This window comes from Erithacus rubecula (genome assembly GCF_903797595.1).
Source record: "Erithacus rubecula genome assembly, chromosome: 13".
Classification (NCBI taxonomy): domain Eukaryota; kingdom Metazoa; phylum Chordata; class Aves; order Passeriformes; family Muscicapidae; genus Erithacus; species Erithacus rubecula.
The window spans coordinates 14,206,530-14,233,431 of NC_136665.1; the positions used below are offsets into that span (position 1 = coordinate 14,206,530).

The following is a 26,902-nucleotide window of genomic DNA, read 5'->3' on the forward strand; positions in this document are numbered from 1 at the left end:
TCTGAACAATGCATGGGACACCTCTGATTTGTGCTTGTGTTTATTATGCACCTTGGAGCAGTCCTGTCTGGACAGAAATTTGGGAGCATCAGTCTCTCCAACCACGAGGACATGAGTGGGTGGTCATGGCCATTCTCCAAGGTGGTCTCTGGTCCACAGACTCCAACACAGCTTTGGGGCAGGGCTCCCTATCAACAGCATTCTTCCCATGCCTCATTCCTTTTGCATGGGACAATCAAACCCAAACCTTGGAAATAAACACCAGCACGGAAAGGAATGTTTACCATTCAATGTATTATTCCCTTGTGTACAAAGTATTTTGCCTCTATAGTAGCACACAGGTATTGAGATACGATGGCAAATGCAGCAAGACCATACAGACATGTCATACAGGTATTCTCACTTCCTTTTGAGTATAAGCAGAAAGAAAAGAAACATTGTACAGGAAAGTGCTTGCAAAAAAAAATACCCCAGTTTGTAGAAAAATAATGGCATCGATACACAAAACCCAGAGTTCTTTCCTGAACAAGAAATTATCTCTGATCCTCAAAATCTGCTCTATCTAATGATGACTGTTAAGGAATGTCAGGATCAGTGCTCTGTAATTTTTTCCCTTATAGTTTATTTCATATTTATTTAGGTTCTGCTAGCTCTGTTAATAGCTGCTCTGAAACTATATGGTAGAAATGAATGTGTACAGGTCAAAATAATATTTCTTTTTATAAATAGCCATTCACTTCATTTACAGTGGTAAAGCATCACTATTTCTTTCTAAAGTCCATAGTGCAATTTTCCCTTTTCCCCTACAGAATTGATCCATAAGCAATTATCATTAGAAAATCACTATTCCATTATTACTCCTTTCCCCTTTCCCTTTTTTCTCTTTCTCTTTCCCTTTTTCTTCTTTCCTTCACCAGTTCTACAGCCCTGCTAGCCTGTGAGATGTCTCCCAGCTGACAGGAATGTGTCAATCCCTGATTGTCAGGCTGACAAGTTTCACTCCAAAGGCTGAAACAGCCCAGCACACACAGGTTATGAAACCAGGGATCAGATCGTTTATCACCATTGATCCAACTGTTTTGTAACACACTGATTACACATCCTTTGGGGAGCTCTGTAAAAGACTCACACAAGATCCCAAGGTTGTGTTTGGTAACTGCTTGCATCCAAAATGGAAAGAGTTATCTGGAGTAGCAGATAAGCCTCTTTGGTTTTCCAAACTGCTGGTAATTTTGTGCTGAAAAGCTTCCTTTCCTTGTACTTTGTGCTCCTGGCTGCCTTGACACATAAGGTGAAAGGGCAGCATCTTCCTATCACTAAGTAAAGTTGTGGAGAAGGAGATAAGGGACATAGTCATAGACTACAACAATAGCCTGGTCACATCACCCCTGTTCCATGTGCTACAAAGCTCTGTGAAAGCGTGGCATGCCACAGGCACAGGGCTATGTACAGGCAGGAGCCACCACACCTAAGGGACATGGCTCCTCAGCTTGATTAAAAAAAAGCCAACAGCAAATGTCTGGCTGTACATGGGAATGAGGAGAGGCAAGGAGCACAGATGCCTTAGCAGGAAGATCCAAGCAACACAGGAGTAGGCGTAAAGCAGCTTGCTTTTGAAGGGGGGGCAGAATCATCTGTAGGTACAGAGTGATCTTGTTGAAAGGAGGCAGTGAAGCCTCCCTTTGCAGATGGTCTGGGAGTGAGTAGGAAGCTGGGGAAATGCTGCAAGTGCCTGCAGGGGAGTACCCTGGCCAAGAGAAGGGGTGGCTTGGCTGGGTGTGCTGTCCCCATCCCGGGGTGTGCTGTCCCCATCCCAGGGTGTGCTGTCCCCACAGCCTCACCAGCCCCATGGGGAGGGAACATCACAGGGATGCTTTCAGCTTCACGCTAGGATTTTGTAACAAAGTCTGTAAGAAACTACATCTCTTCTGAGCACACAGCCCAGGGAAACATATGGCCTGATCAGCCTGTCTGGGATGAGTTAATACCCTGCTTCCAGATGGAGCCAGGAAGCACAGTGGCACATGCAATTAGGAGACAAAGATATGTTTTTTTTAAAAAGTGAGTTCACTTCAGAACCCTAAAAAAAGGGGGCTTGAGTTGAAGATCCATCTGCAGGAATTTTCCTAAACCCGGGGTAGATCTTGATTGATTTGAATTGCCTGACAATTTTTCTGCTTTATCCCCTCCTTCAATGATAAAGGCACTGGATTAACTAAAACTACAGAGCATTAATAAATATCATGTTAGCACCAAACCAGTGCTTTCAGCACTGGCCACAGAGGTCATGTGAAATTCAAAACACACCTAAAAGATAAAGATTGCTGATGCAACTAGCACAGTATTCAATGTCATGTTTTCCTTGAGTGCTGTCAGCCTAATCCCTTAAAATAAAAATTTAAGCACATCTTGTCTAATTTCCTTGCATAAAGACAGATTGAAATGCCAAAAATACCCCTATGCAGATTGTGTAGCACCGTGGAGGGCCAAAGCAGCCCATAACTGAAGGAAAATTACTGACTGAAAGTAAACAACTGAACACAGTGACAATAAAGTATCACTTGTCATAATGCTACATATAATGTAGAGTATGCAAAATGCAGTGGTTTGACTGCAGGATTTAACAATAAAAAATAAAAATAGTAAAAGCAGCCTTAATAGAATGATTTTACGTACAAAAATATTAAATCAAAATAAATAAACCCAAACATAAATATTATACTGTACATTAGGAATATGCAATCTATATACACATATACACAGATAAAAAAAGTGGAAGGCAGAGGTATTGCATCACTATCCTTCATCCATCTCTCATCTCCCTTGGCTGCTCCCAGAGAACCTGGAAAACAGAGGAAAGATGCACATTTAAAGTTATCCTGCCTCTGAAACACATCACTGAGAAACTGGCACAAGAGCAGAGCAAAAGTGGGTGCCAGCAAGGTGGGGAGGCATTTCCAGGTGGCAGTGCTGTATCCACAGGGGTTACTGGGGGAGCAGGGGAACCCACAGGGATGCTGTGAGGGGTGGGTGGCTGTCACCAATGCACTCAATGTTTTTTTCCAACCATGTCCTGATCTGCTCTTTCAGGGCATTTTGGGAAGGTTTTCCTTCATGCAGAAGCAGCTGAGAACTCACCACTGCTATAACACCTGAACGTCCAGGCCTGTTCCAGATGATGGAGTGCACTTCCCACAGTAACCACCACATCTTCCTACTACTTTGGTACCATCCTGCAGGCAAAATCAGAAATAACAGCTCAGTAAGAGCTCGGGAATTCCATGCTGTAGAAAGGCTAGATCTGGGTTACTCAAGCCACATTTTTAGAGTGTATAAGAAAACAAATGATGCCAAAATAAATCTATGAAATGACCACTGTATTCAAACATACAAAAATGTAATTTTCTTTAGTGCTAGCAGGTCAGATGGTGGACACAAATAGGAGAGGGTAGTTTTGATTTATTAAATTGAAAGCTGCCCAGGGAGAAGGCCATTTGGAGGGTATCTCAAGGGTATCTGCTTTCTCCAGTTTGCCCCACAGTGAATAATAGTAATGAGTAGAAAACTTGGCTCATGCAAGAGCAAAGCCACACAAAAACTCAACTGCTCAGCTCTGCCTGAGCATGGGAAGGGCATGGAAAGGGTATTTGCAGTTAAATCAGGAAACATCCACTGGGAAGAGAAAGTCCTGGAGTGGCTCCAGAGACAAGAGAGGAGGGAAAGTGATGGGGTAAGGTGATGTCACTTGCTAAGGTGCCAACCCTCCTCTCCTTCCCACAGCCAGAAGGGGTAAGTGTAGAGTAGTCCTGAGGTTAACCTGGTCTCCAGGTGAGCCCAGCAAACAGGGTGCAACTCTGGGCTTGAGTCAGGAGATTAATACCTCCATCTGGCCTTCCTTATCTCACCTCTGCAGAGTCTTTCTCCTCTTGGTCATCACAATGGACAGACAGTCCTTGAGGGGAATTCAACCCTCAATTACCAGAAAATTGGACTTAAGCACACAACAAGCTTGCACAAAGCATTTATTTTTAAACAAGCTCCACCCTGCCCTTGACATTATTGATCTGTGACTGCAGCAGGCTGCTATCATCTCTTCTCACTACACCTTCTTTCTTTTGCTCCTGCAGGCAATTACACCCTTGGAACAGCATTTGACAGATGCCACCAGGTGATGGAGGATTTTTCAGCACCCCTGTTCCTTAAAGTTTGTTTTAATTCTGTCAGCCATGATGTTTTCTGCAAACTCAAAGTTGACTTCTCTCCTTTTGGAAGAGGAGAAAAGCTCCTGCTGGAACTGATATGAAGGGCCTGTAGTGGTCCTCTTCCACCTGTGGTGTGTTCAGACTTGTAGCATTAATTCTCCCTAAGAGAACCAGCACAGAGGAGACTCATGATCCCCAGAGCCAGGGGAGAGACTGAAAGCAGTACAGGAAAGGATATTTTGCAAATTGCTGTTTATTACATGATGGTGACCTCCTTTGGAGAGTTTGAACGGGGGCAATTCGGATGATTCACATGAAGTAACAGCCAAAAAAGCAATCCTGGATTTCTACCATTTTAGAGTATGACACAGAAGCAACAGAGTGAAGGCACACAGTGACTGCAGGAGGTGTTAACAGTCAGGCAAATTAAGCAGTACAAGTACAAATTTGGCTGTGAGTGATTGTGAAGGGCTGCCTGAGGCTCCAGCCAGCAAAGCCACAGGCAGTGACAGGAGATGGTGCCTCTGCAACACTCTGTGACTCGAGACTTTGCCAAGGAGATAAACCAAGACCAGACAGGAGGAAGGTCCACATCCTCCATGCTTCATCAGAGATTTGTTGGGAACAATTCCTACTCAGGGCATATGCCTGGCAGCAGACCCAACTCTGCTCTGCAGCCCTGACCCTGTCCTGCTGCCCTGCCCTGTGATGCACACTCCATGCTGGACATCTCAGACAACTGATGAAGGATATGTTTGCCCACAGCTTCACAGTTAATCAGGCTCACTAATTAATTGCAATAACTCTGATCAAGTTAAACCCACAAGGGCCTCGCCCCACTACAGTTACATGCAGCACTTTAATGTCAGACATTCTTTTTTTGTTAGCCTCTATTGGAAGAAGTTGCCATGAATGAAAATGTGGTGATTAAAAACTTCTGATGAGCAGGTATAGCCATAATTCAAGTTACAACTTACTGGGGATTTCTGAATTTCTGACACGGCGTAATTCCCCTGTGAGAGCCACTTGGCTGTTCCCACCAGGGACAGCCCTGTCCCGTACAGGTCTATGCTGAAGCGACCCTAAAAAAAAACAAGAGCATGGTTAACTTAAAATGTTGTGATCCAGACTCCTGCCATGCCATGGTGTTGCTTTTCTAACAGGATCTTGACAGCAATGTTTTCCCTGTTCTCTATTGCTCTGACCGTGACCACTGTACAAATCACAGCATGGCTCACATTAGGAATTTCTTCTCCTTGGTGGCTGCAGAGAAGGAAGGGTTTCAGATTGCTTTTGAACTGCCTTTTCCCCCCAGGTTTTCACTGCTTTACCCCGGTTTTGCACTGTTTTTTCCTGGTTTTGCACTGCTTCTTCTCTGCCGGCTGAGGGCATTGTTGGCTTTCCCATGGCAAACTGCAGAGCCCGACGTGCTCCAGCAGCTGAACCTCAGGGATGTGCTGCAGCCTGTCACTGCTCCCTGCTCAACTGGAGAGGGCACACTTGCCCTTGTTTTCCAGGTTTTTTTTGTTTTTTTTTTTCCCCAGACTAGTGAAATAGAAACTCTTCCATTTGCTTATTTCTTTAAAACACTTAATTCCAACTTTTTCAAAATGAAAAATATGGATGGAAAATGAAGGGCTATGCCAACAGCCAATGCTGAGCCCCCCAGCCCTCCCCTCACCCCCATGGCAGACTCCAGTCCTGCTGATTTCTGGACCCCTGGAGGGATCCTTTGGACACATCCCCGGGCTGACCCACAGCCCAGCACAGCCGGGCAGTACCAGATGGCTGTTAGCTTTGCTCCTTGCACTTGCTGCCTTGGGAATGCTGATTTTCTGTGAGGAGCAAACTGTCTGGTCAGGTGGATGGATATTAACATTTATGAGCATTCCAAGGAGTCAATCCCAGAGCTGCTGAGCTGTGCAGGAAAGTGTCAGCTCTGAAAGCAGGGAGGGAAGGAGATGGAGAGGTTTGCCCTCTGCTGCTGCAACTGCCCGTTAATGCCCTTTGCCAATAATGCTCACCCAATACCTTGGACTATCCAAAGAGATCACTTATCATCCCCAGCCCCATAAAAAGTAGGTGTGCTGGGAACATGCAGCAAGCCATCCCTAAGACAGTGTTATTTGTCTCCTAAAGTCTTTTGAAAAGCATATACTCCCTGCTGCTCTCTCTGCCCAGCATTTCCACCAAGTCCTGTCATGGACTGATCCCCCTGTCTTCAACTATGCAGGTAAAATCCAGTTCTCCCCCATAGCCTCTTTCTTCTTCCTTTTCTCCTTTACTGGGAATGCCCTAGGGAATGTCTCTCAACCAGCCATCGGCCTGATAACATGGAAAATAGAAACTACTTTCTTCACATTCACAAAGGAAACTTTCCTCATCACTTTCTCCATTTCCACAAAGGGAAAAGTTTCAGACCCTTGAGATAAGAATGTGCCACTCACTGAAGTTGAGCTGCTGCGATCAGCAGTAATTAATAGAGGGCCTGAACATAACAAATGGCACCAATTCCTGTTAAATGCTCTTGTCAAATACCTGCGGGCATTTGGCAGCACTGTAGCAGTCCCCAGCAGTGGCATAAGGAACAGGTCGTCCATCATGTGTCTGTGCAAACTGTAAATCAGTTGCTGTGGAGAAGAGTTGGTGAATAACATGGAAAGAAAGATGAAAGGAGAGAGACAAAATAAATGCAAACATGCTCTTCACTAATGTTTAAATTCATCAAAGCTGGCTTCCCACATTAGTGTATGAAGTCAAGACTACTATATTTCTATGAAATCAAGATCACTATATATTTTAATATTAGATCTCCTGATTCATCCCACATGTGATTCCAAATACATGAGCATTGAATTTAACAGGACACTTACACTCAGTATTTACAGCTCAGTTTAAATCTATTGGTGATTTAGGAACAAGATATAAATAACAACAAAACTCAAACCCTTAACTTGGGGTTTATTTCACTATAAAAACTTCCCCACTTTCAAGAAGGCCACAGCACCTTCTAAATCTCTCTTTTAAACAAAAGCAAACAACATCCCTGCTCTCCTGGCTGCCCCAGCCCAGGGGTCGGGTTTTCAAAGGGAATTGGAGTATTTTGCTCTAGAGGGATCTGAAGTAACTGAGACTCATTTAGATGGGGATGTGAGATAGCTCCTGCCTGACAGAGGTAGGTGCCCAGCTCCTTTTGAAATTCAAAGGGAGCTGGTATCAAATTCCCAGAGGGTGGTTCCTTTGAGATCTTTACCTAGGAGCTTTTACAGATTATTAGTTGCTTTTTACAGATTGATAGACTGGGAGGTCTTGAAAATTAAGTGATAAAACCCACTTATCAGATAAAGAGTCGTTTTACAGGGACGGAGTTTGATTTGCTAAAAAACCACTTAGCTATTTACTGAATGAACTCCCAACAATATGCTGTATTTTTAAAACATTTGCTGCAAACTGATAGCAGTGGAGTCAGGGGGACTGAAACCATAACCCCATGGAATGCTACAGGGTCTCTGGTGGTGGGATGGGCTCCCAACTCACAGGAATGACAAAAGAGACAATGTGTTACTCATATTGCACAGCCATACTCTCTTTCTCCACTGCAAATCCATGTCCCCAGTCCTCAACACAAGTTATTTCACCATGGTCTAGCTCTGCAAAGAGACTTTTCTGCCCTGGCACCTGGGATCCCCATTCTGGTGGAAACCCCTGCACTGGGATCTCCTGACACTCTCTGAGTTAAAGGGAGGGGGGTGAGGGGCTGGGGCAGCTCCTTCCTGGTTAGGCTTTGTGTCTGAGTCCAGTCTGAAAAGAGGGGACCAAATGAAATAAATTAAAATCCTTCACAAAATACACTGAGCTGCTGGGAGCATACAAATACTCATTCTCCAGAGCAGACACAGCAGCAATTTCCTTAGTATTTTCCTGCTTTGCAGAGAAATAACACCGATGTACTCAAGTTGCAGTCTCCAAGTGTAAAGCAGCATAGAGGTGACCAAACTAAAAGCAGCTTTTAACAGGAATTCTCAAGAATATCACTCAGTAGAGTGCTACTGCTTGCTTGTAGTTACAGCTATATTTGTGTAAAATAAACATTTTTTTTTTTAATGGCAAGGCCCTGTTTTTACTCACTTATTATTTGCATAGTGTTCAGGTCCAGCCTTACTTTGCTGAAGGTGGAAAACCCAGCTGCTGTGTAATCTTTCCTACACTGGCAGTCTTCTCGTCTGCTCCCGTTATACGGACACTCGGTCGGGTTATGCAATCTAAATCAAAAGAAAAACCCTTCTACTCATGACCAGGAAATATTGCCATGGAAAACAAAAACACTGTGAGCTTCATGATTACAGGATTTCTTACCTGTATCCATACACCTCTGAAAAATTCTCTGCATCCCCGTTTACAAGGGTCACATACTCCTTTGGGCTGTCAGTCTGCATCCCAGAGCAATACACCTGAGAGAGAAGCCAGAATTGTGTCATGTGCAAAGACACCAAAGGCAGAAAATCCAAGAGTGGAAGTGAAGACCACATGCAGGGTCCTCTTGAACCTTTAGAAAATCTATTAACTATCACATTCTGTTACTGAAATGCACCTTTAATGTCTTTCCTTTGACTTGCAGGAAATATTCACCATCTTCAGTGACACCTTCAAGATTTTTAACATCTTTGCAACTCCTTGGTAATTCACCTGAAACAAAACAGAAATACTTGTAGTCACTGAACAACTATGCATCAAAATTTATTTTGGAACACTCTGAGGCTTCCAAAGCATCAAAACATCTTTTTTATTTTTAACAGGTTTCCCTGAAGTGTCTTAGTGCTTACTTGGATGGCTCCCAATGCTTGGAAATACTGCAGATCTCTAGGAGTTTGATGGGAAAAGATGCTGAAGCCATGAGAAAGGCAAAAGAAGGTGTAAAGCTGCAGACTTACAGTCATGGACATTGTGGCATGTCCTCCTCTCTTCAGGTTTCAGGTCCACATGGCACAAGCTGCTGACCTGGTCGTCGTTGGTCAAACACTGCACTGAGCGGTGCATGACCCCAACTCCACAGGTGACAGAGCACTGTGGGACACAAGACAGAGATTCCTGCTTTATCTCAAGGGGTTATGGGCTCCAGAAGAAAGAACAGAGACAGATGGTTTCCCTTGTACCAAGAGACAGCAGCAAAGACTCCAGTCCTGTGAAGTGTTCAAGCACAGGCTTCATTTTAATCAAATGAGTAGTCCCTTTGGCAATAAATCCCTTCCTTATTATCATTGATTACTTCAAGACTACCATATTTTGCTCAGTGTCTGCACACTTTGCTGGATGAGGCAGTGGGTTAAAGCGAACCATGTGCTCAAGTGAAATTGCTTATTTTTCACATTAGGAAGATTTTTGTTTTCTATGCAAATTTCACAAAAAAACAAAAACAAAAAAAAATGAGCCTCGAAATCTTCTCTCCCCTCACCTGCTGGGAAAATAGCAACATCTGTGCAAACATTGGGTCATCCTCAAATCACCCAGACCAAGGGCAATCCTAAGGCTGAAATTGGACAAGTTACTGGAGCTACCAAGCAGCAGAGCATCCAGCTACTGAGTGTGGGCTATAGGAGTTGGGAGCATCGTACTCCACATCCACAACTTGTTCTTTCAAGTACTGAAAATAAGCTCTTTCTACAGTTACCAGAAAATGAACTTGCTCATCCATTTGGAAATGATTATTCTAAAGGAATACACCATGAAGAATATGGTCTTCAATGGCTCATGATATTCACAGCTTGGGCATTTACTCTTTATCAAGTTCAGTTCCATAAAACTTAGCTAAAGTGCTGAGTAGGACTCTGTCTACCAAAGGTGATGGCATTTTACACTAAATCCCTTTCAAAAACACAGCTGACAAGGGTCATGGCACTTGGTGGTCACTGGGACATTCAGCAGCCCAAAGTGAGGAGAAAGGTCTTGCTCTCTGAAATGAATGCTCTTTGCAGTGAAGTTGGATTAATGACTTGGGTATTTTGCACTTAAATTCTGAGGGAAGATACCAATTAATTGAGGCTGAGCTCTTTGCTGTGCTGACTCACAGGGAGGATCTGAAGCTTCCTATGGGGCAGGAGGAACTCAGGTTTAAATGGCTTTGCCAGTTACCTTGACAACTTCTACTACGTTTTACTTGGCTTGACACTCATCACCTTGTAAAGGTTTGACAAATTCCTACAAATGCCTGAGCTGGGTTAATAAATCAAGTTTATGGGTGAAACATCACATTTCAAAGAATGTCAGAAGCCCTAAGAAGTGAAATGTTATCACCTTAACTAAAATTTGATCTTGTAGTTCAGGTCCCAGAAGAAGCTCAACACAAATAACTTTAGCAGAAAGGCCAAGTTCTTTCCCCTGACCTGTCCCAGCATTTGTGAGAAGGAGGGGGAGAACAAAAGAAGAAAAAAAATCCTTTTAAGGCTCAAATGACCAGTGTTTCAGCTTAATGCTGTCTCCCAAGTTTTCTCATACACGTGGCCAAGAGGGCTCAACTGCAGCTGCCAGTGACCCACCAATCCTTCTAGCACAAAGCTTTCAAACCCTTGTTTTCTGCAATGACCCCACTCTCTGACTAAGCATTCAGTATGGCCATCAACATGGCCACAAATATTGGCTACATCCCAATTTTCATGGCTGACTCTACTCGTAGCTGCTGGGGCTCCCCCATATGAAGGGGATCAGTCTGAAGTATGGAGCCCTACACACACCTGCTGCTGCACCAGAGAATTCACTGCATTAATTTAAGCAGCTCTAAAACATTCTTCTGCCAAACCTTTGGTCTGAAAAACTCCAGGCTGTTCCAGTCTTTTTGGCCAAAAAAGAAGTTGCCCAACTTACACTTCCCCAGTTGCCGACGCGCCAGGAGGCCGAGATGGGGCACTCTCCGAGGTAGCAGGGCTGGATGTTGGGGGGCTGTGTGCCAGGACAGTTGACCATGTTCTGGTAGCCATATTCATAGTGGTCCTTCCCAGTGTAAATCTCACTGCAGGACACGAGGCGCTGCCTGTAGCCCTTGCCACATGTGACCGAGCACTGCGGGCAGAGGAAACACTGGTGAGCACCACTGCCACTTCAGGAAGGATGCCCAAAATGGGAGGGGAGGAAACCAGGCCTGTCCCTGTCAGCTTTTAACACAGGAACTGCTTCAAGGGATTACTGCTATCTATTTAAGCCAGTCATGAATATTGTAAGTGGCTACTACAAGTGAGCTGGTGCCTGACATTATCTTTAAGCACTCAGCTCCTCTCTGGCTGGATCTATAGGTGCTCCATGACTCCCCTGGCTGGCTCCCAGGCATGTGTTATTTCTTCCCAAGCACAAAGAAAGGAACAGAAGATCCTTGGAAATTTGGAAATTTCTCTATTAGTTGGTTTGGTGTTTTTTTTTTTTTTTGCCATGGGATACACAGAGATAGAAAATGGTTAAGGTTGACCCTGTACTGCAGGTAGCAACTAAAAGAATGAAAAATTTTTCATTGTAATTAGAGGATAAATAGCATTTCTGCCTTCCTCCTCCAAAGGGCTGAGTGGGACCTGGGGAGAGACAAACTGTCACTGTAAGACCTCTTCAGCTCTCTGTCTTCACAGGCCTGAGTGCTCCCAGGTGGCCTCCCAGCCACTGGGAGTGGGCAGAGGGTGCCTGGACAAGGAGCAGACAGAGCTCCAGCCTGACAGGCACCTCAGTATTTCCCTTAAGAAACCACTCAAGAGACCAAGCTGCTCTGAGATACTCTCACGTCTCCACAGTTCTCCTTCCTTGCGCTATCTCAGGTGGCTTGTCTCTCCTCCCCCTCCTTTCTGGCATGTTTTCTTTTTTCCCTTTTCTTGCTCCTTCTTTTTAATCAGTGCTGTGTCAGCAGCTGCCTTGTCATTTCCCTTTGCTGTTTCTCCAACTGGAAAGTAATCCTTCACGGGCAGCAGAAGGAAACAGGCTGAGATTAGCCTGGGCCCTCCCGCATGCGGCGCTCGCCGCAAGGAAAACTCATCTATTTTCCTCACCTCCCAGCTGTGAGGGTGAGTGTCCTGCCTTCCCTCACTCTGGGTCCTGGCCCCTGCAAAGACTGCACTGAGGAAGGATGTGCCCCATGGTCACCTCTAGGCTTGCCTCTCCCCCATGATGCACACCTGGACCCTTACACAGGGGGCCCAGAGCCCCCAAGGAGTGGATGGGAACAAAATCAATTAATTAAATAAATGAAATAAACAGAAAACCAAAGAGGGTGACTGCTGAATGCAATGTGCTTTGAAAGAAAATTGCCTCCAGATAATATTAGCTAGGACCCTGAGAATGCTGCTTTTAGTCTTTAATATCCTGGTTATCCCCCACAGCACTGCTCCTTTCTATCCAACAGCGAGACTGCACACCGAAATAAACCAAAAAATAGTAATTAAAGTGCACAGTGCTGCCTTGCCACTGTCGATTTGGGGTGCAATAGCTCAGCAAGGGCAGTGGTGAGAGGAGGAGAGCACAGGCTGGTGCAGGGCAGGGATGGGGACTCACCTCTGACCACTCTCCCGTGATCCAGATGTACTCGCAGGGGGGCAGCCCGCAGCTCTCCTGCTCGGGGGGGCGCCTGCCGGGGTCACAGTAGCTGCTGCTCTGCAGCTGCTCCTTCTCATCCACACAGAACACCTTGCGGAACCGGGACCCCTCCCCGCACGTCTTGGTGCACTGTGGGCAAGGAACAACAGCTCAGGCAAGCCCCGAGAGACTCCAGTGAATGAATCCACATCCAGAGACAGCCCTCCTCCCAGCAGCCCCTGAAAGCTGTCACTGGAATCACCCGGGGGAAAATCTTCCACCAGGACCCTGCTGAGCCACATGCTGCTGTGACAAACTGCTCCCGACCTCTGGAGCTACTGACCCAAACCCACAGGAGAGAGGAGAAACCATGGCTGCAGGTATTGGGATGGGGAAGATGTGGGGTCCAGCAGTGATAGAATCAAGAGATGCAGGATTGGGCATGCTGGGCCAGGAGATAGGGCAAGGGGAAGAGAAAGGGGCCAACCCCCAGTATTTCAGCCCCTTGTAAACACAGCTGTTTGGAGAATGACAACTCAACTATCCCCCTTGCAAAAATCACAGTGCTGCACCTTTGGCTGTGACTGCTATGGGGGAAGCCCCTTGCCCAGCCTTGGCATGGGAGGACATAGAATCATCATAGAATAGTTTGGGTGAAAAAGACCTTAGAGATCATCTCATTCCAATCCCTTGCCATGGGAAGACACTTTTCCACTAGACCAGGCTGCTCAGAGCTTCACCCAGCCTAGCCTTGAACACAACTCTGCAAGCACTGCAGTGGGGACAGCCCTGCAGGTTTTTTCTTTTTTAAACACTGCCCTGCCTGATATTAAGAGCAACCAAGGCTAGCCAAGTACAAGTGCTCTCCAGGTCCTTCTGGAGACTTCAAGGACTCAGTTCTTTCTCTGCTTGTCTTGGAAAAACGAGTCTGACTGTGAGGCTGTGTTCCTGGGAGTGAGGCTGTCCTTGGAGAGCATCTTAGAAAAACACATACAACAAAATAAATCAGTGTAAGAGCAGCTGTCTAGATAAAACCCTATTTTCCTTTAGTTATTGCCTGTAATGGACTTCTAACACTTTCAACTAACTGGATTAACAAGGAGAAAAATGCATGAAAATAATCATTTTATAGAACATATAGGAAATGTCTTCCCCTTAAGGAAAAGGATAAAACATCCAATCAGACCATCCCAATCTGCACAGAAACACTGTTTGAAGTCACCTAGGCTTGGAACACTGTGCCAGTTTAACCTAGTTAGAGTCTTACCCTCCAAACATCATTTCCAGCCTCCCTGAAGCAGCTCCTGCCCTCCTGGACAGCCAGCAATTAGGAAGATCTTAATGGGTTCAGCTAATTGCAAAATGCAGGCATTGTCATGGCCCTGTTTCTGTAATTAGCTGTCAGAACCAGGATTGTAAATTAAGTGAGAATATTGAAAAATCAGATCAGTCTGTGGCAGCAGCAGCAAACCAGGAGAGCAACAGGGAGCACAACATCATGTTTGGTGTAAATATTTAAAACTGGGGCAAAGTGGAAAGGGATGGGGAAGGAGAGGCAGCTCCACAAAGCAACATTTATTCCAAAGGAATAACTTAGGAGCTCTTAGGCAACAGTCAACATTGCAAAATCTGCAGTCTGCCAGAAGACCCCAAGGGCTTTGTGTGCTTTCAACCTTATTTACTCTCTTGCTTTGAGTCCTTGGAGTGGAAGCTCCTTCTAGGTCTGTGCTGAAACATGGCAATCCTGCAGGGGCTGGAGGAATTTGCTGGAGTGTGATTTCCCCAGAAAGCAAACAAAGTGGCTATATTTACCCATCTCTGATTATCTCCCTATTACATAAGTAAAAACTGAAAGGGGTCATTGTGTATGAATATGGCACCACTCTCCAGCCACCTTTTGGGGCAGCCTGAACCCTGACCTTGCTGCTTCTCTCTAAGGAGGGGCTTCCCAGCACAGTGGGAGTGGGGTCACAGGATGCTCATAGCTTCCCTCCTCTCTGGTTTGGCATTTTCTGGCCCAACAAGAGGTCAGCAATACAGGGTGGATTGTTTCATGGTCCCTCACAGCCAAAAACACACCTTGAAAGGAGTGGGAAGAACCAAGCCTGATTTTGTCTCATCTCCTTAATGTATATTTCAGACTAAATTTGCAAAGTACATTGGATCATGCTTCACTTTAAGATGGTGAACCATCTATATGCCATCAAGGCATCTTCTAACATTGGCAGTGAAGAGCTGTCACATCAAAAGCCCATCCTTGTTTAAAATCATTACTTGCTGAGAGACTGACACACCCAAGCACAGGCCAGCCTGATTTGGGTTTGTCTGCAAATAACAGTTGTGTGGCCAAATAAACCTGAGCCAGCTCTGTGCATTTTATCATCATCAGAAATTCAAAGTTTGTATTTCTAAGGGTAAGATGCAATTAAAATAATCCCACTGAAATATTAATTGAGGCTCAAAGACAGTGAGACCATCATAAACTAAAGAGAAACACTGCGAGGTTCCAATCATCTACCCCAAAGTTATAAAACATCATTCATGTAGAAAGCAGACAACTCAGCTAGCATGGAAAGTGAGAGATTTTGCATGAAATCTCACATTCAAGACTGATTTAAATCTCACACAAAACAGTGGGGCCAGGCTATAACTACTATTGATAGCAAAGTCTGAAAAACAAGTCAGGCATTTGACAATATTTGTCTCTTTTGCCTCATTTCCCAAGTTCTGAACTGTTTTCCTGGCAGCTCAAATTAAGGATCATTTCAAGCACTTCTGAAACTGTTCTAGAAGAGCAATAACAATAATTAAAATAACCCCAAAGGCATTGCTTTGCAAAAGCATTGATTGTTTTCTTCTTTTTAAAAAATAACAATCTGACACAGATGAAATGTACCCCCTATGCCATGAATGCTGAAACATTCCTTGGGTAACTCTGCAATTCAAATCAGGCAAGGATGGCACAATTTCCCCCCAAAAGGCAAATGTCAAAGATTCAGGAGTTACATGGCAACTTCCAGAGCTGTATATTGTCCTTCCACAGAGGCTCATATTAAAGAAAAACCCCTTCTTTCTCCCAATTTTCCCTTTTTCTCTGTGACTCCAGTCTGAGTTTTATTTTGACATTAGCAAGGCTCTTTCTATTGACTTTCTTCTCCCTGGTGAGGGCACTGAGAACAGGTGATTAATGGTGACACACCAACAGAGCAGTGAATGGTTTCCAGTAAGTTCCATATTCCTTCTCATTGTCAAGACCAACACTTTTTTCCTAAACAACAACAAAGAGGAACAATTAAAAAAGCCCAAACCCTCTTGACAGATTCCCTTTAAAGATAACAATTCAAGAACAAGACAGCACTGAGATTTTACTTATATCCTGCCTTCCATGTCAATTAGGGTTCATTGCTGCTCCCTGCCCAGAGAATACCAATGCAATCTGTGCCTCCTCATGGACAGTGCCTATGGCTGGATGGGAGCTGCTATTCCTTTTGTTTTTTCACTGTTTATACTAGAACAAAATAGGAAGTGGATGGAAAAAATGCTTGGAAATAGCCAAAGGGGAAAGCTCACATTGGGCAGCTCCCGCATTTTCCTGTTCATGGTTACTTATGAGTACTTATGAGGGTGAGGGAACTTCCAGTCCATCCTGCTAGTAAAACTCCCCTGGAGAAAAAAAAATCTCCATAATACATTCAAAAATTCCCCAGAGCAATGGGGAGTCCTGGAAAACTTCAGAAAATACCAGTATTTGTATCCCATCAAGGGCTCAGAAGGGTGGAGGCAGGCACCTCTCAAAACTGTTTTGAGAAGTTGCAAAAATAAGGGAGAGACAGCAAAATTTGGTTGAAAGTTGGACTTCATGATTTTGGAGGCCTTTTCCAACTTAATGATTCTGAGATTCTACAAAAGGATAGGGCAGGAGCTGTTTCTTTTCAGGGCTGATTACACCACTAGTTAAGGACTGGCACTACATGCTGTTTGGTGACCTCTTTGCTGCCTTTAAATTTATTAGCTGAAGAAATTAATGGGCTCTGTAAAACTAAAAGTTTGTTGCAAGGAAGTGGCTGGAGCCCCCTCAGCCATTCCTACATTTCCTTTTCTGGCTGGGATGTTTCCACTGGGTACCACTGTGTGACCAGCCTGGCTTTACCTCCTGCTGCTTCCCATCACACTTCCCTGTGTACTGGGAAGGAGCTGAGAAAGGGCACAGCCCCTCTGGCCTCCTGCAGTCCTGGCCGGGTTACACAGGATTATAAACCAAATTTCCCAGCACTGCTGAGATTGGGGAAATAAAGATTAACTTGTGTGTCCTGTTCCAGTCAGGCTGAGGTACCACATGCAGGGGCTAAAAATGGAAAAAAGCAGAATGAAAAGAAACATTTTGGTATCTGGTCTGAACTGCCTCTGCCAAAACCTGCCGTGTATTTGAGGTTGACACAGCATCCTCTTGGCAGTGCATGGAGGGCTCCTCCAGATCAGAATCTCTTCATCCTCTACCACCCACCAGCCTTGAGACCACTCACTGCCCACACTTCAGGAGAGTTGGAGTCACTCCCTAAACCACTGGAGCAGCAACTTTATCCCCAGTTCCAGTCCCAGGAGCAGTTTTTGATGGGAACTGATCCTGGTCACACAGAAAAGCATCATCTCCCAGAGAAGACTTGCTCTCAGCACTTGATAAAAGAGCAAAGACTGGGAGTTCAGTGAAAGGATAGTGGGGTAATGGGGCAGGAAAGAGGGAATTACCACTGCTCCCTAATTCCTCCAGGCACAAGGCTCAGGCTGGAGCAGCGCAGCAGGGCTCTGTCTTCTGGAAGAGACCCAAATCCCTACCCAAAACCTGCTCAGTATTTGCATAGGTCCCAGCCAAACACAGGGCAGCACGAAGCAATAAATTAACCCTACAGAGGCATTTCTCCGCTCTCTCTTTCCGCCAGCATCACGCACGAGCCTCCCCTCTGCCTCTTTTTTCTTTTTTTTTTGGCAACCCCAGGTCGCAAGCCGCGCTCCCCAGGCTCGGCATGCAGCATCCCCCAGGGCTGAGAGCACATGAGCGCGACCCCGGGGCGGGGGCAGGGGGGTCCCCGCTTACCGGCTGCCATTCGGCGGCTGCCCAGCGGCCGGCGGGGCACGGGGGGAGGTGGCAGTGTCGCTGCGGGGCCGGCCGGCTGGCCGGGTCACACTGGGGCTCCTGGGCGCTGCCGCTGTGGCACTGCACGGAGCGGCGCTGCACGCCGCGGCCGCAGGACACGGAGCACTGCGGGAAGGGACACCAGGTGAGTGCGGCTCCCCGGCACACCCACCGCGCTGGGGGCTTCGGGCTCTGCTCTGGGCTCCACACAGCGATGCTTTAGCCAACTCCCAAGTGAGGCTTTTCAAAACTGGCAGTCTGAAGCCAGTGGGAATATCTGCCCTTGGCTTCAGTGGGGTCAGGGCTTCCTGGACAGGATTTTTATTGAAAATTCTGTTTTTATTGCAAGATAGCGGCGCTGCTAAACCGCCCAGACCTGCCAGAGGCGGCCAGGCTCTGAGTATTGCTCTGAGTATTGCTTCCCAGGCGCTGGTTCAAAAAAGTAATAGTTCAAAATACATCAGGTGCCACAAACAGAGTGGGCTTTAATGAAAAGCAAACTTGGATTTATAGAAGAAAGTGTGTAGCTGCAGAGAGGGAAAGGTATGATACAGCTGGGATTTCTTTCAGCATGCATCTGCACACGCACATGCACCAAGCCAGGGAACATAGTTTTTGAAAACAAATTAACATTTCCTTCATTACACTGTGGGCACATTTCTTCCAGCTTCAAGGCACAGCAACAAATGCCTGAATTTTTCTGTTTCTCAGACATCTTTAAATTATTATCTATACTGCAATAATATTAACAGCTTATTTTTTCTTTCACGCAACATTTCTTAGTGTTGTGACTGCACACTAATATGTTTGGCAATACTTAATATTCCTCTGGAACACATTCTTCCTGGCTAGACCTTAATGTGCACTATAGAGATTTGGAGTAAAGAGAATTTGCATTTAAAGAAGAAAGTGCATAAAAATTAAAAGGTATGTATTAAAAACACAGCTGAATTAACAACCAACATTACTTATTAATAACAACTAATATTACTTGTTAATGTATCAGGAACTAAGAAAGTAAGTTCACAGCCTGTTACTGCAATGCCCACTAAAAGGAGCCTTCTTAAGGCAGGGAATTAAGCGGTGCCTAAAGGGGAAGCAATTCCCTCTTCTGTATTCCTCCATAATGCTCTTTGCTTTACTATCCAAATGCCCCATAAAGCCAAGAGAACCAGAGAAAAGCTGACTAAGACTATTTGACTGGCTTCAGATATTTGTTAAAAGGTTGGGAGTACTTTTGTGTAGCTTTTGAAAACAGCTGTGAGATTTCTGTCACTAGTGATGCAAATGCTTCCCATATGCTGCTGCTTCCCTGGGATTAACAATGCTCTTTGTCCTACACATTCCACAGGGGACTTTCAAACAGATTAAAGGCACAAACTTGGAGAAACATGCACACCAGGATGCCTACCATGCTCTAAGATATCTTTTGGGCTGCATTTATCACCAATATAAAAAGCCCAGGTGTGGATAAAAGCATAAATGACACTGTGGCTTTTTCATGGGGGGCTTTTTCATGGTGTGTGACACCTGGGTTTGGGGACAGGATGCTCCCTGGGCTGTGCCAGAAGCTCTACCTGATGCTCTGCCTGTGGTTTTAGATAGGGCTGGATTTCAGCTTGTAGCTGAAATATGCAAACACTAGACAGCAGAATAAATATTGGTATTTTTGTTAAATGAAAGGTAAATGGCCATAATTGACACCAATTAGGAGAAACAAACACATTAAATCTGACATTTCAGTGCAGACATAAACATACTTAAAACTTGGAGAAAACGCCTTTTTAGAGATATATCAAAAATTATTTGATCCAGGGAAGTGGGTTCTTAACAATGTAGGAAAAAAACTAACCACTCTCTGAATACAAAACATTCAAAGCAATAAAACTCTAGGATTGGAGCACAGCACAGCCTGTGTCTGACTGAGACTGATTTTTAACCATCCCTGTATTTTTTGATCTTTGTTTTCCCAGTAATTCCTCTTCCAGAAGGTAAAAATCCCCAACACCTAAAGATACATGCAATGGGTCCTGTGCATATATAGTGACACAAGGATGCAATTTTATGGAAAAACCTAGCCTTATTTCTCATGCAGACTTTTGCTGGCTTATTCAGGAGAAAATGCACAGCAGCTCAGCTTTGGGATTAACCTTTTGAGACACTTAGACCTTCAGAAAGTTAGTTTTTTGTGGATAATATCTAAGTGGAAATTGATCATGGTTCCTATTTGCAACAGTGGCACTGGTCATTGGGTAAGTCACATGGAGTTTTCATGCCAAATTTATACCCTGATCTGCTGTGTATTCAGAGCACCAAACTTTTTCATGCTCTCAATGAGAAGTTCAGGACCTAAATCCATCTTGGCTCCAAGGCATTAAATCTCTGGCAAAGCCCTGAACACCCCTTACAGAGGATACAGGGCCAGCACTCCCAACCTGGGACAGCCCCAACTCTTCATCTGTCACAGGCAAAAAAAATACTGCCAGCACCAGTGAGGCTCAGAGATCCATGTCACAGCATTTCACAGGGCTTTAAAAAACCCAATTTGACATTCTAATATAAGTGTTTCTACCCCTTTATTTTTTCCCTAAGCAAAATGCTGGCTGGCTGAGCACATCCTGCATCAGGAACCTGGGCTGAGGAGCTACTCCTGGAAAAGCCTGTTCTTAGCATTATCATTAGCATATAAATATTCCTTAATTGCCTGGTCATAAGGGATTACCTCAGACCATAAATCACCTCATCCTCCTACTAACATGGGCTCCTTTCTCCAGTTGCATAAAATTAACATCCACGATGCAGAGGAAAGCTGGAAATTTTAAACCACTTACTTTTATCAATTAATATTACTGTATTTTAATGCAATTGACAAACCATTACATTATTATGTTTACAATTATTAGCTGTAAAAAACTGCTTTCAGGAGCAGTCACTTTAAATAAGGTGCAAATTGGATACCACAAGACTGTCTAATGGCCTCACATTTCCTTTCAGTCTGGCTCCTGTATAAAATTGAGGTTTCAGTCCTGAAGGTAATAAAGATAATAATATTGACTTCATTTTCAATATGGGAGCAGTACAGTGGATTTCAAAGGCTGGATGCTCCTACCCTCAGGTAAAGAAACCAGACCTGGGTAACTGAAACTCCATGGTGAATGAGCACTTAGTCCTTTACCCACATAAAGGCAAAGAATCCTATCTTGTGAATCCAAAGGTGAGGATTTATAAAATCCTAATACAAGTCTGAAAACAATCATAGATCATTAATAGGTTTATTGTCCTTTTTATTAGTGGACATTAATCAACAGCATGCTGTCCTAACATTTGCATGTGTGCCTGTAGCAATGTTAATGGTTTGTCTTTCAGGGAACTTTAATACAGCAAGAATGGGTGTTTTGTACCTAAATTTGGAAGACAGAAGGCAAGGGAACACGATGTTTTACAAGTTAACAGTTCATTTAGTCTGGGATTTTCAATAATTCCTCTGATTAGCACGCTAATGAGGTAGAGGGAAAAGCAAGATTCAGAGTTAAAAATGTGATGCAGCAGATTCAAGGTGATGACAAAGACATTATTTTCAGAAAAAATAAGGATTTAAGGTATGCTTTCAGCAAGCAAAATGTTTAATAACTAAAAATGCTTTTTCATTTCCAGCAGCCTCTGCTCTATGCATCACTGTCTGACTTTTTAATGAGGGAAAATCAAGCAATGAGTTTATTTCCCAAAACTGAGGAAGATGTAACTTGAGATATGATATTTAAATGATACTAAAAATATTAATAAATAGTAGATACTCCTTAATATGATACACTAATGATCTTTCTAGCAAAACCCTAAAATATACAACAAGGTATTTGCTTTCTGATAGACACTAAAAGCAAGCTGCCTAGTTCTCAGCTGGTACAAATCTGTGCTGCTCCACTGCTGTCTATGAAGCTACACACTGTTTTACACCAGGATCTGGCCCCAAACCTTTATCCTGAATAATTAATGAGGACAGAAGTGATTGGAAAACCAGGCTCTAACCAATTTGATGGAGGAAGAATACCAAAAGGTGCAAAAAGGTACACAACATGGCTCACCTGGCCCCAATCTCCTGCTTTCCACTTCGGACATCTGCCCCCTCTGCATTTCTTTTGCACGTTGGGCTTAGCAAGGTGTTTACAATTCTCTTCTTCTACATGCCTCCCTTCTTTTGACAAACAGTACACACTGCGGTGCTTTTGGCCCCTTCCACAGGAGACAGAACACTGTAAATATAAAGTAACAACAGATCAGCTTGCACACTCATACAGGGGCCATGGCTACCCAGGGCATTTTCTTTTAGCTGGACCAAAAAGCACCTCCCCAGGACCCCAGCAGGCTACACAAAGCTTGAGGCAAGTGCAGACACTTAATATCGTGTGATATTCTTGGTCAAAGCCCCCAAAAATGCCAGTATCAAAATAGAGAAAACAGCTGACATTCAGCAGGGATAACAGGCTGAATTCCTGGCATTGCTCCAGTTGTTTCAAAGGAGCAGAGTCCTCTTACAGGGATCAAGGCAGGAGCCCTCAGTATCTACTTAGAACTTGAAAGGAACCATTTCCATTTACCTTGGTACAAAGGGATGTCAAATATTGGTAAATCAGGAGGGTAAAGTGTGCTCTGCACCTTCACAGAGGGAAATAACTGCACAAAGGACAGGGCAGAAAAGTGCAGCATTTCCTTATCCTCAGTAAAAAAGCTCGTGTTTGTTTCATCTTATTTTTTATTTCACTAAACAGACTGAAACCAGGACATGTTCATCCTTAAGATTTATGCATTTTGAAAACAACTCAGAAGGTGGCAAGAAGGCAGAGCCTGGAGAATCAAAGCAAAAAGCAAACCAGCAGGTATGTTAGCTGCAAGCTTTGTAGTGAAGCAACTAATTTCAACCTCCCTCTGCAGGTTCACTGAACTTTTTCAAATGTGACCACTTCTGGCATGCAAACCCCAAGCAACTTCACTTTGATTTCAGATTAGTCTCCTCCAAAGATTTAGGAATCAAAGGGGTCTGGAATCACGACACGAATTTAATATGACAGTTTCATGTAGAACAAGCCTCTTACTCAGCATGATGCACCCAGAGACTCAGCTTCCATTTCTTCATTACATGCTATGTCATAAGCAGACTGGTTTAATCCTTGAGGGCAAGCACTCTGTTTTAACCATCTCTCCATATAAAATGTTCTGCTTTCTTTTCAGAATGGAGAAAACACGCAAAAATGAAGCTTCAGCCTTCATTTTGGAGTCACTCCATCAATATATATCCCAAGAAATATATTACAGCTCAAGCTTTTCCCAGCCTTTAAATACATTTGAAACCTAAAAAATTCATATATATAGCAGCTCTGGAAGATCCACTAGAATAGAAATTGGCATATACATTGACACCTGTGAATATTTGATATTACAGCCCTACTTACAGCTCATTCAGCCCACAAAGAACCAGTGAGAGAGCAGTTTCTAAACGGAAAAGTTCAGACCAATCTGGAGAGAAATGGATGTAGCTCCTAAAACCAGACATCGATGCTTAAGAGCTTGTATAAAAGACACCCTGAAAAAGGTGCTTCAAGAGTGTTACAAATTGATGAAAGATCACTGAGGTCCCATTGATCAGCAGTTCTAAGAGCTGTTAATGATGCTCCTCTGAGAGGCTGAGCAGGGACAGCTGCCTCTGAGTTTTCCTGAGCCCAAATCCAATTCTAAGCCAGGCCAAAAGAGCCCAATAAGCAACATCCAACCTTGCACTGAAAAACAGAAGAAATGCTGTACCTTATAATAAAACAAAACTTCCACGAGTTACCCAGATCCATAAACCTCACTTGTTTTCTTTAGCAACAACAGAAGAAAAATGAAGCTAACATTACCCTGTTTTTATAAGCCTTCAAATTTCATCAGAAGTTAATATTTTCATTCTCTCTACTTCTCTCCCCAGGTAATGAAAGTCAGCAGTAAGACAGAAATGTCACATCCTGCAAATCCCAGTTCTATACTTCTAATATTTTAATCTATTTAATGTCTTTGGACTAAACACCAACACTGATGCTTAAACAAAAATTCAAGTCCTCCTTGGTAAACAGTCTTCATGCAGGTTATGCCACTTTACTGTGACAGCCAAAGTTAAAGAGTAAATTCAGAGCATTGATCAGGACTCTCTCATGTCCTACATCCTGGTACAGCCAAGAGCATCCTTAATTTAAAAAATACATGGGATCCCACTACTTATCCTAAAGGAAGACTAACCACACTGTGCAACAATGCAAGCACCTTTCTGGGGACCTGAGGCAGGCTGAGAAATACTTGATCTCACAAACAATTTGGTACTAGTTATTTCCAAAATTCTTACTCCCCTTCTACAGGATGCTTCACTTTGGCGTGGAGCCTGATTCTGACATTTATCTCACAATCCCATGATCAAACAAGTCTGCGTGCAAACCTCGGTGCACTCAGAGGTTGAGGCATAATTTGCTTAATTTTGTTAATACTTAAATGTAATTCCCAAGATGCTGGTATTAATCATTTCTATGTCTGCCTTTAATATAAATCAAATCTAGGCAGCTGTGCATTTTCAGATCTAAACCACCCGTTTGCTTTCATGCACATTTGAGTTATGATCTCATTTGCACTGACAGAAAAGAAAGGTTGAATAATCTAATTTAACCAAGTATCAGAGACTGAAAATTCCTTTGCAAAGAGTCTACTTAATAACTGCCATCTAATTCATCTCAGGTATTCAACTTTTATCTGGTACAGAGATTTTAAGCATATGTGAGCCACATGCAAAGCATAATTTAATAGGTTGCATCTCAACACCATGTGAGTCAGGGAAGTGCTACATCCAACTACCACCATCAGCCTCATCATTTATTTTGGACCCTGGAGAAACTTTGCATTTCATTAACAGGATTCTTCATGGCTGCAAATGCTGCCTGACTATAGTACCTACCAATAACAGCAATACAACAAGGTAAGCTTTGACCCTGCCTTCCTCAAAACATTTGGCAAAATCACTGTCTTTCACATGCCTCTTTTTCTTGACTTCTTTCCCTCAACCCCCATAGCAAATGCTTCCAAGTACTGAGGGCAGACTGGTTCTCTGGAATAACAGCCTCACCTTATCCAAGGCTCTCTGAGTCACCAGAAAAGCCTCTACCAGTTTTAAGCACCTCTGAGACAGCCCTGAAGGTGTAGCCAGGTGCTGTATGGAAGTTTTTTCACTGACCAGCTTCCTAGAGCCAAGGATCACATGCACCTGAGCATGCCTGTGGTCAGCTTTCCTCTGCCTCCACTTAACTGTGGGAAAACATTGCTCTGAAAGGCTGTTTACAGCCTGTGATTGAGGCACAACAGCAAATACCACCCCTGGATAAACCTGGGAGGACAGTCAGGCATGGAGGAGGCTGTGAAAAGAACAAATTGTGATGTTTCTGTAAAAAAAAAAAAACCACCAAAAAGTTTGTGGCACATAAAATAACAGAGAAACAGTATTTAAAAAAATCAGCTATAGACATCACTCTAAAACTCTAGCAAACCTTCCCCTTGTTATTATCTTTATTATCTCCTAAAGCCACCACAGTTGCACTGGGCAGTTTACATGGAGAACAAAACCAAGAGGTCTTTCCTAAGAGCATTAAGATCAAAGCACTTAGCACAAATTTAAGGGCTTTATGTTTATTGCATGATTAGTGTTGTTAACATGCCAAGAACTGGAGATCGGCATGCTGCTGATACTTTCAAATAAATATACTGCCTAGTTTAAATAAATGCAAAGAAAAAAGTTTAAATAAATATGGCAGAAATATTTCCATATCAACTGTTTCCATATAGGTGCTAAACACGAGGCTGAACATCTCCTGCAATGCTTTGCTCTGCTCTGCTTGTGTTTTTGTTTCCATAAAAAATTTCTTTTCTGTTTCAGAGTTTAGGAGATAATCATTCTGCTTTACCAAGTGTGTGCAAATTGCTTTAAGATAACCCTTTCTGCATTTTCTGATCTCATCGTTTGGAAGATGAGGGTACATCTTGATCATTAAGATCTCCTTAAAATAGAAAGGCTGCTACTTGATGCACAGGGCTGGCAGCAGGAAAAAAAAAAAAAAGAACAAACAACCCAAAATCTCTTAAAAATTTGTAGAAAACTTCTGGTGAATTTCTGGGAGCAGGGTCAGTCCTGCACCAAGAGGACTCAAGAACCCTGGGCACAAATGAACAAACACCACAGAGCAGTCAAGAAGAAACTGAATGACTGCTCCTTGAGAACTTTGTGCATTGAAGGGGCAGTTCCACAAGGGCAGAAGGGCATATCCCAAGCAAGAACCTGGGAACACTCTCCCCCAGAAGTGAAAAGTTGCAGAAAATGCTGTCAGACCACTTTTCAGACCCACCGTGCATCAGTTAACGATTTGGGAGGTATTTAAGACAATGAATGCAAGCTGTGGTGATCACCAAATGAATTCCCTAAAATAGCTATGCTCTGATAGCTCAGCAAGGGCAGGGCTGGGAAGGATTAGACTAAAAATGCCTTTATCAGATTCTGCCAGGAGCAACTTTTTTGAGGAAATTAAAATCAATCCTTGTAGATTTAGACTTCCCCACATTAAGGATTTTATGGAAAGTCAGCAGCTGTAAGTAAGCCCTGGTTCATCCCTTCCAACAATCTGAGACAAAATGTGTTGCATGAAATAAAGCAGGAAAGCAACAGAGCCCTCCAATGCTTTACACCCATTTTCCAAGAGGGTTGTTTTACTGGATTCCAGCAAACTTCTCCAACTACAAGCAAACCCAACAATGTACCCCCACAGCTACCCTTCAGCAGCCTATTAGTCTGCATCACCTTTTAATACCATCAGCTCTGCTTCTGTCAAATACTGAAACCATATCCTGGTGACTTCTGTACCTCTGAAGTCTCTTAAGCACAAAGGACATCAACAGACACATCACCAAGGAATGTCTGGATCCTTCCTCACCACCTGAACCTTTACCAGGAGTCTTAAACTGCTGGAGC

The 26,902-nt window shown here is 43.8% G+C and overlaps 1 protein-coding gene and 1 long non-coding RNA gene across 2 annotated transcripts in view; one reads left to right on the forward strand and one right to left on the reverse strand.

Moving 5' to 3' along the window:
* Nucleotides 1-277: 277 nt before the first annotated feature.
* The window catches only part of ADAMTS9 (ADAM metallopeptidase with thrombospondin type 1 motif 9), a 77,856-nt gene continuing 51,231 nt past the window's right edge, over nt 278-26,902 (reverse strand). The window contains 12 exon segments of the mRNA XM_079316642.1: nt 278-2,842; nt 3,139-3,233; nt 5,180-5,284; nt 6,741-6,832; nt 8,331-8,464; nt 8,559-8,653; nt 8,794-8,888; nt 9,134-9,266; nt 11,061-11,255; nt 12,723-12,893; nt 17,836-18,000; nt 21,957-22,124. Coding sequence (XP_079172768.1) covers nt 3,144-3,233; nt 5,180-5,284; nt 6,741-6,832; nt 8,331-8,464; nt 8,559-8,653; nt 8,794-8,888; nt 9,134-9,266; nt 11,061-11,255; nt 12,723-12,893; nt 17,836-18,000; nt 21,957-22,124 — 1,443 coding nt within the window. The 3' untranslated portion in view covers nt 278-2,842; nt 3,139-3,143.
* Nucleotides 17,935-23,822, forward strand: LOC306807270. Its single transcript, XR_013775681.1, has 3 exons — nt 17,935-18,019; nt 22,641-22,748; nt 23,101-23,822. It is a non-coding gene; the product is annotated as an uncharacterized lncRNA (long non-coding RNA).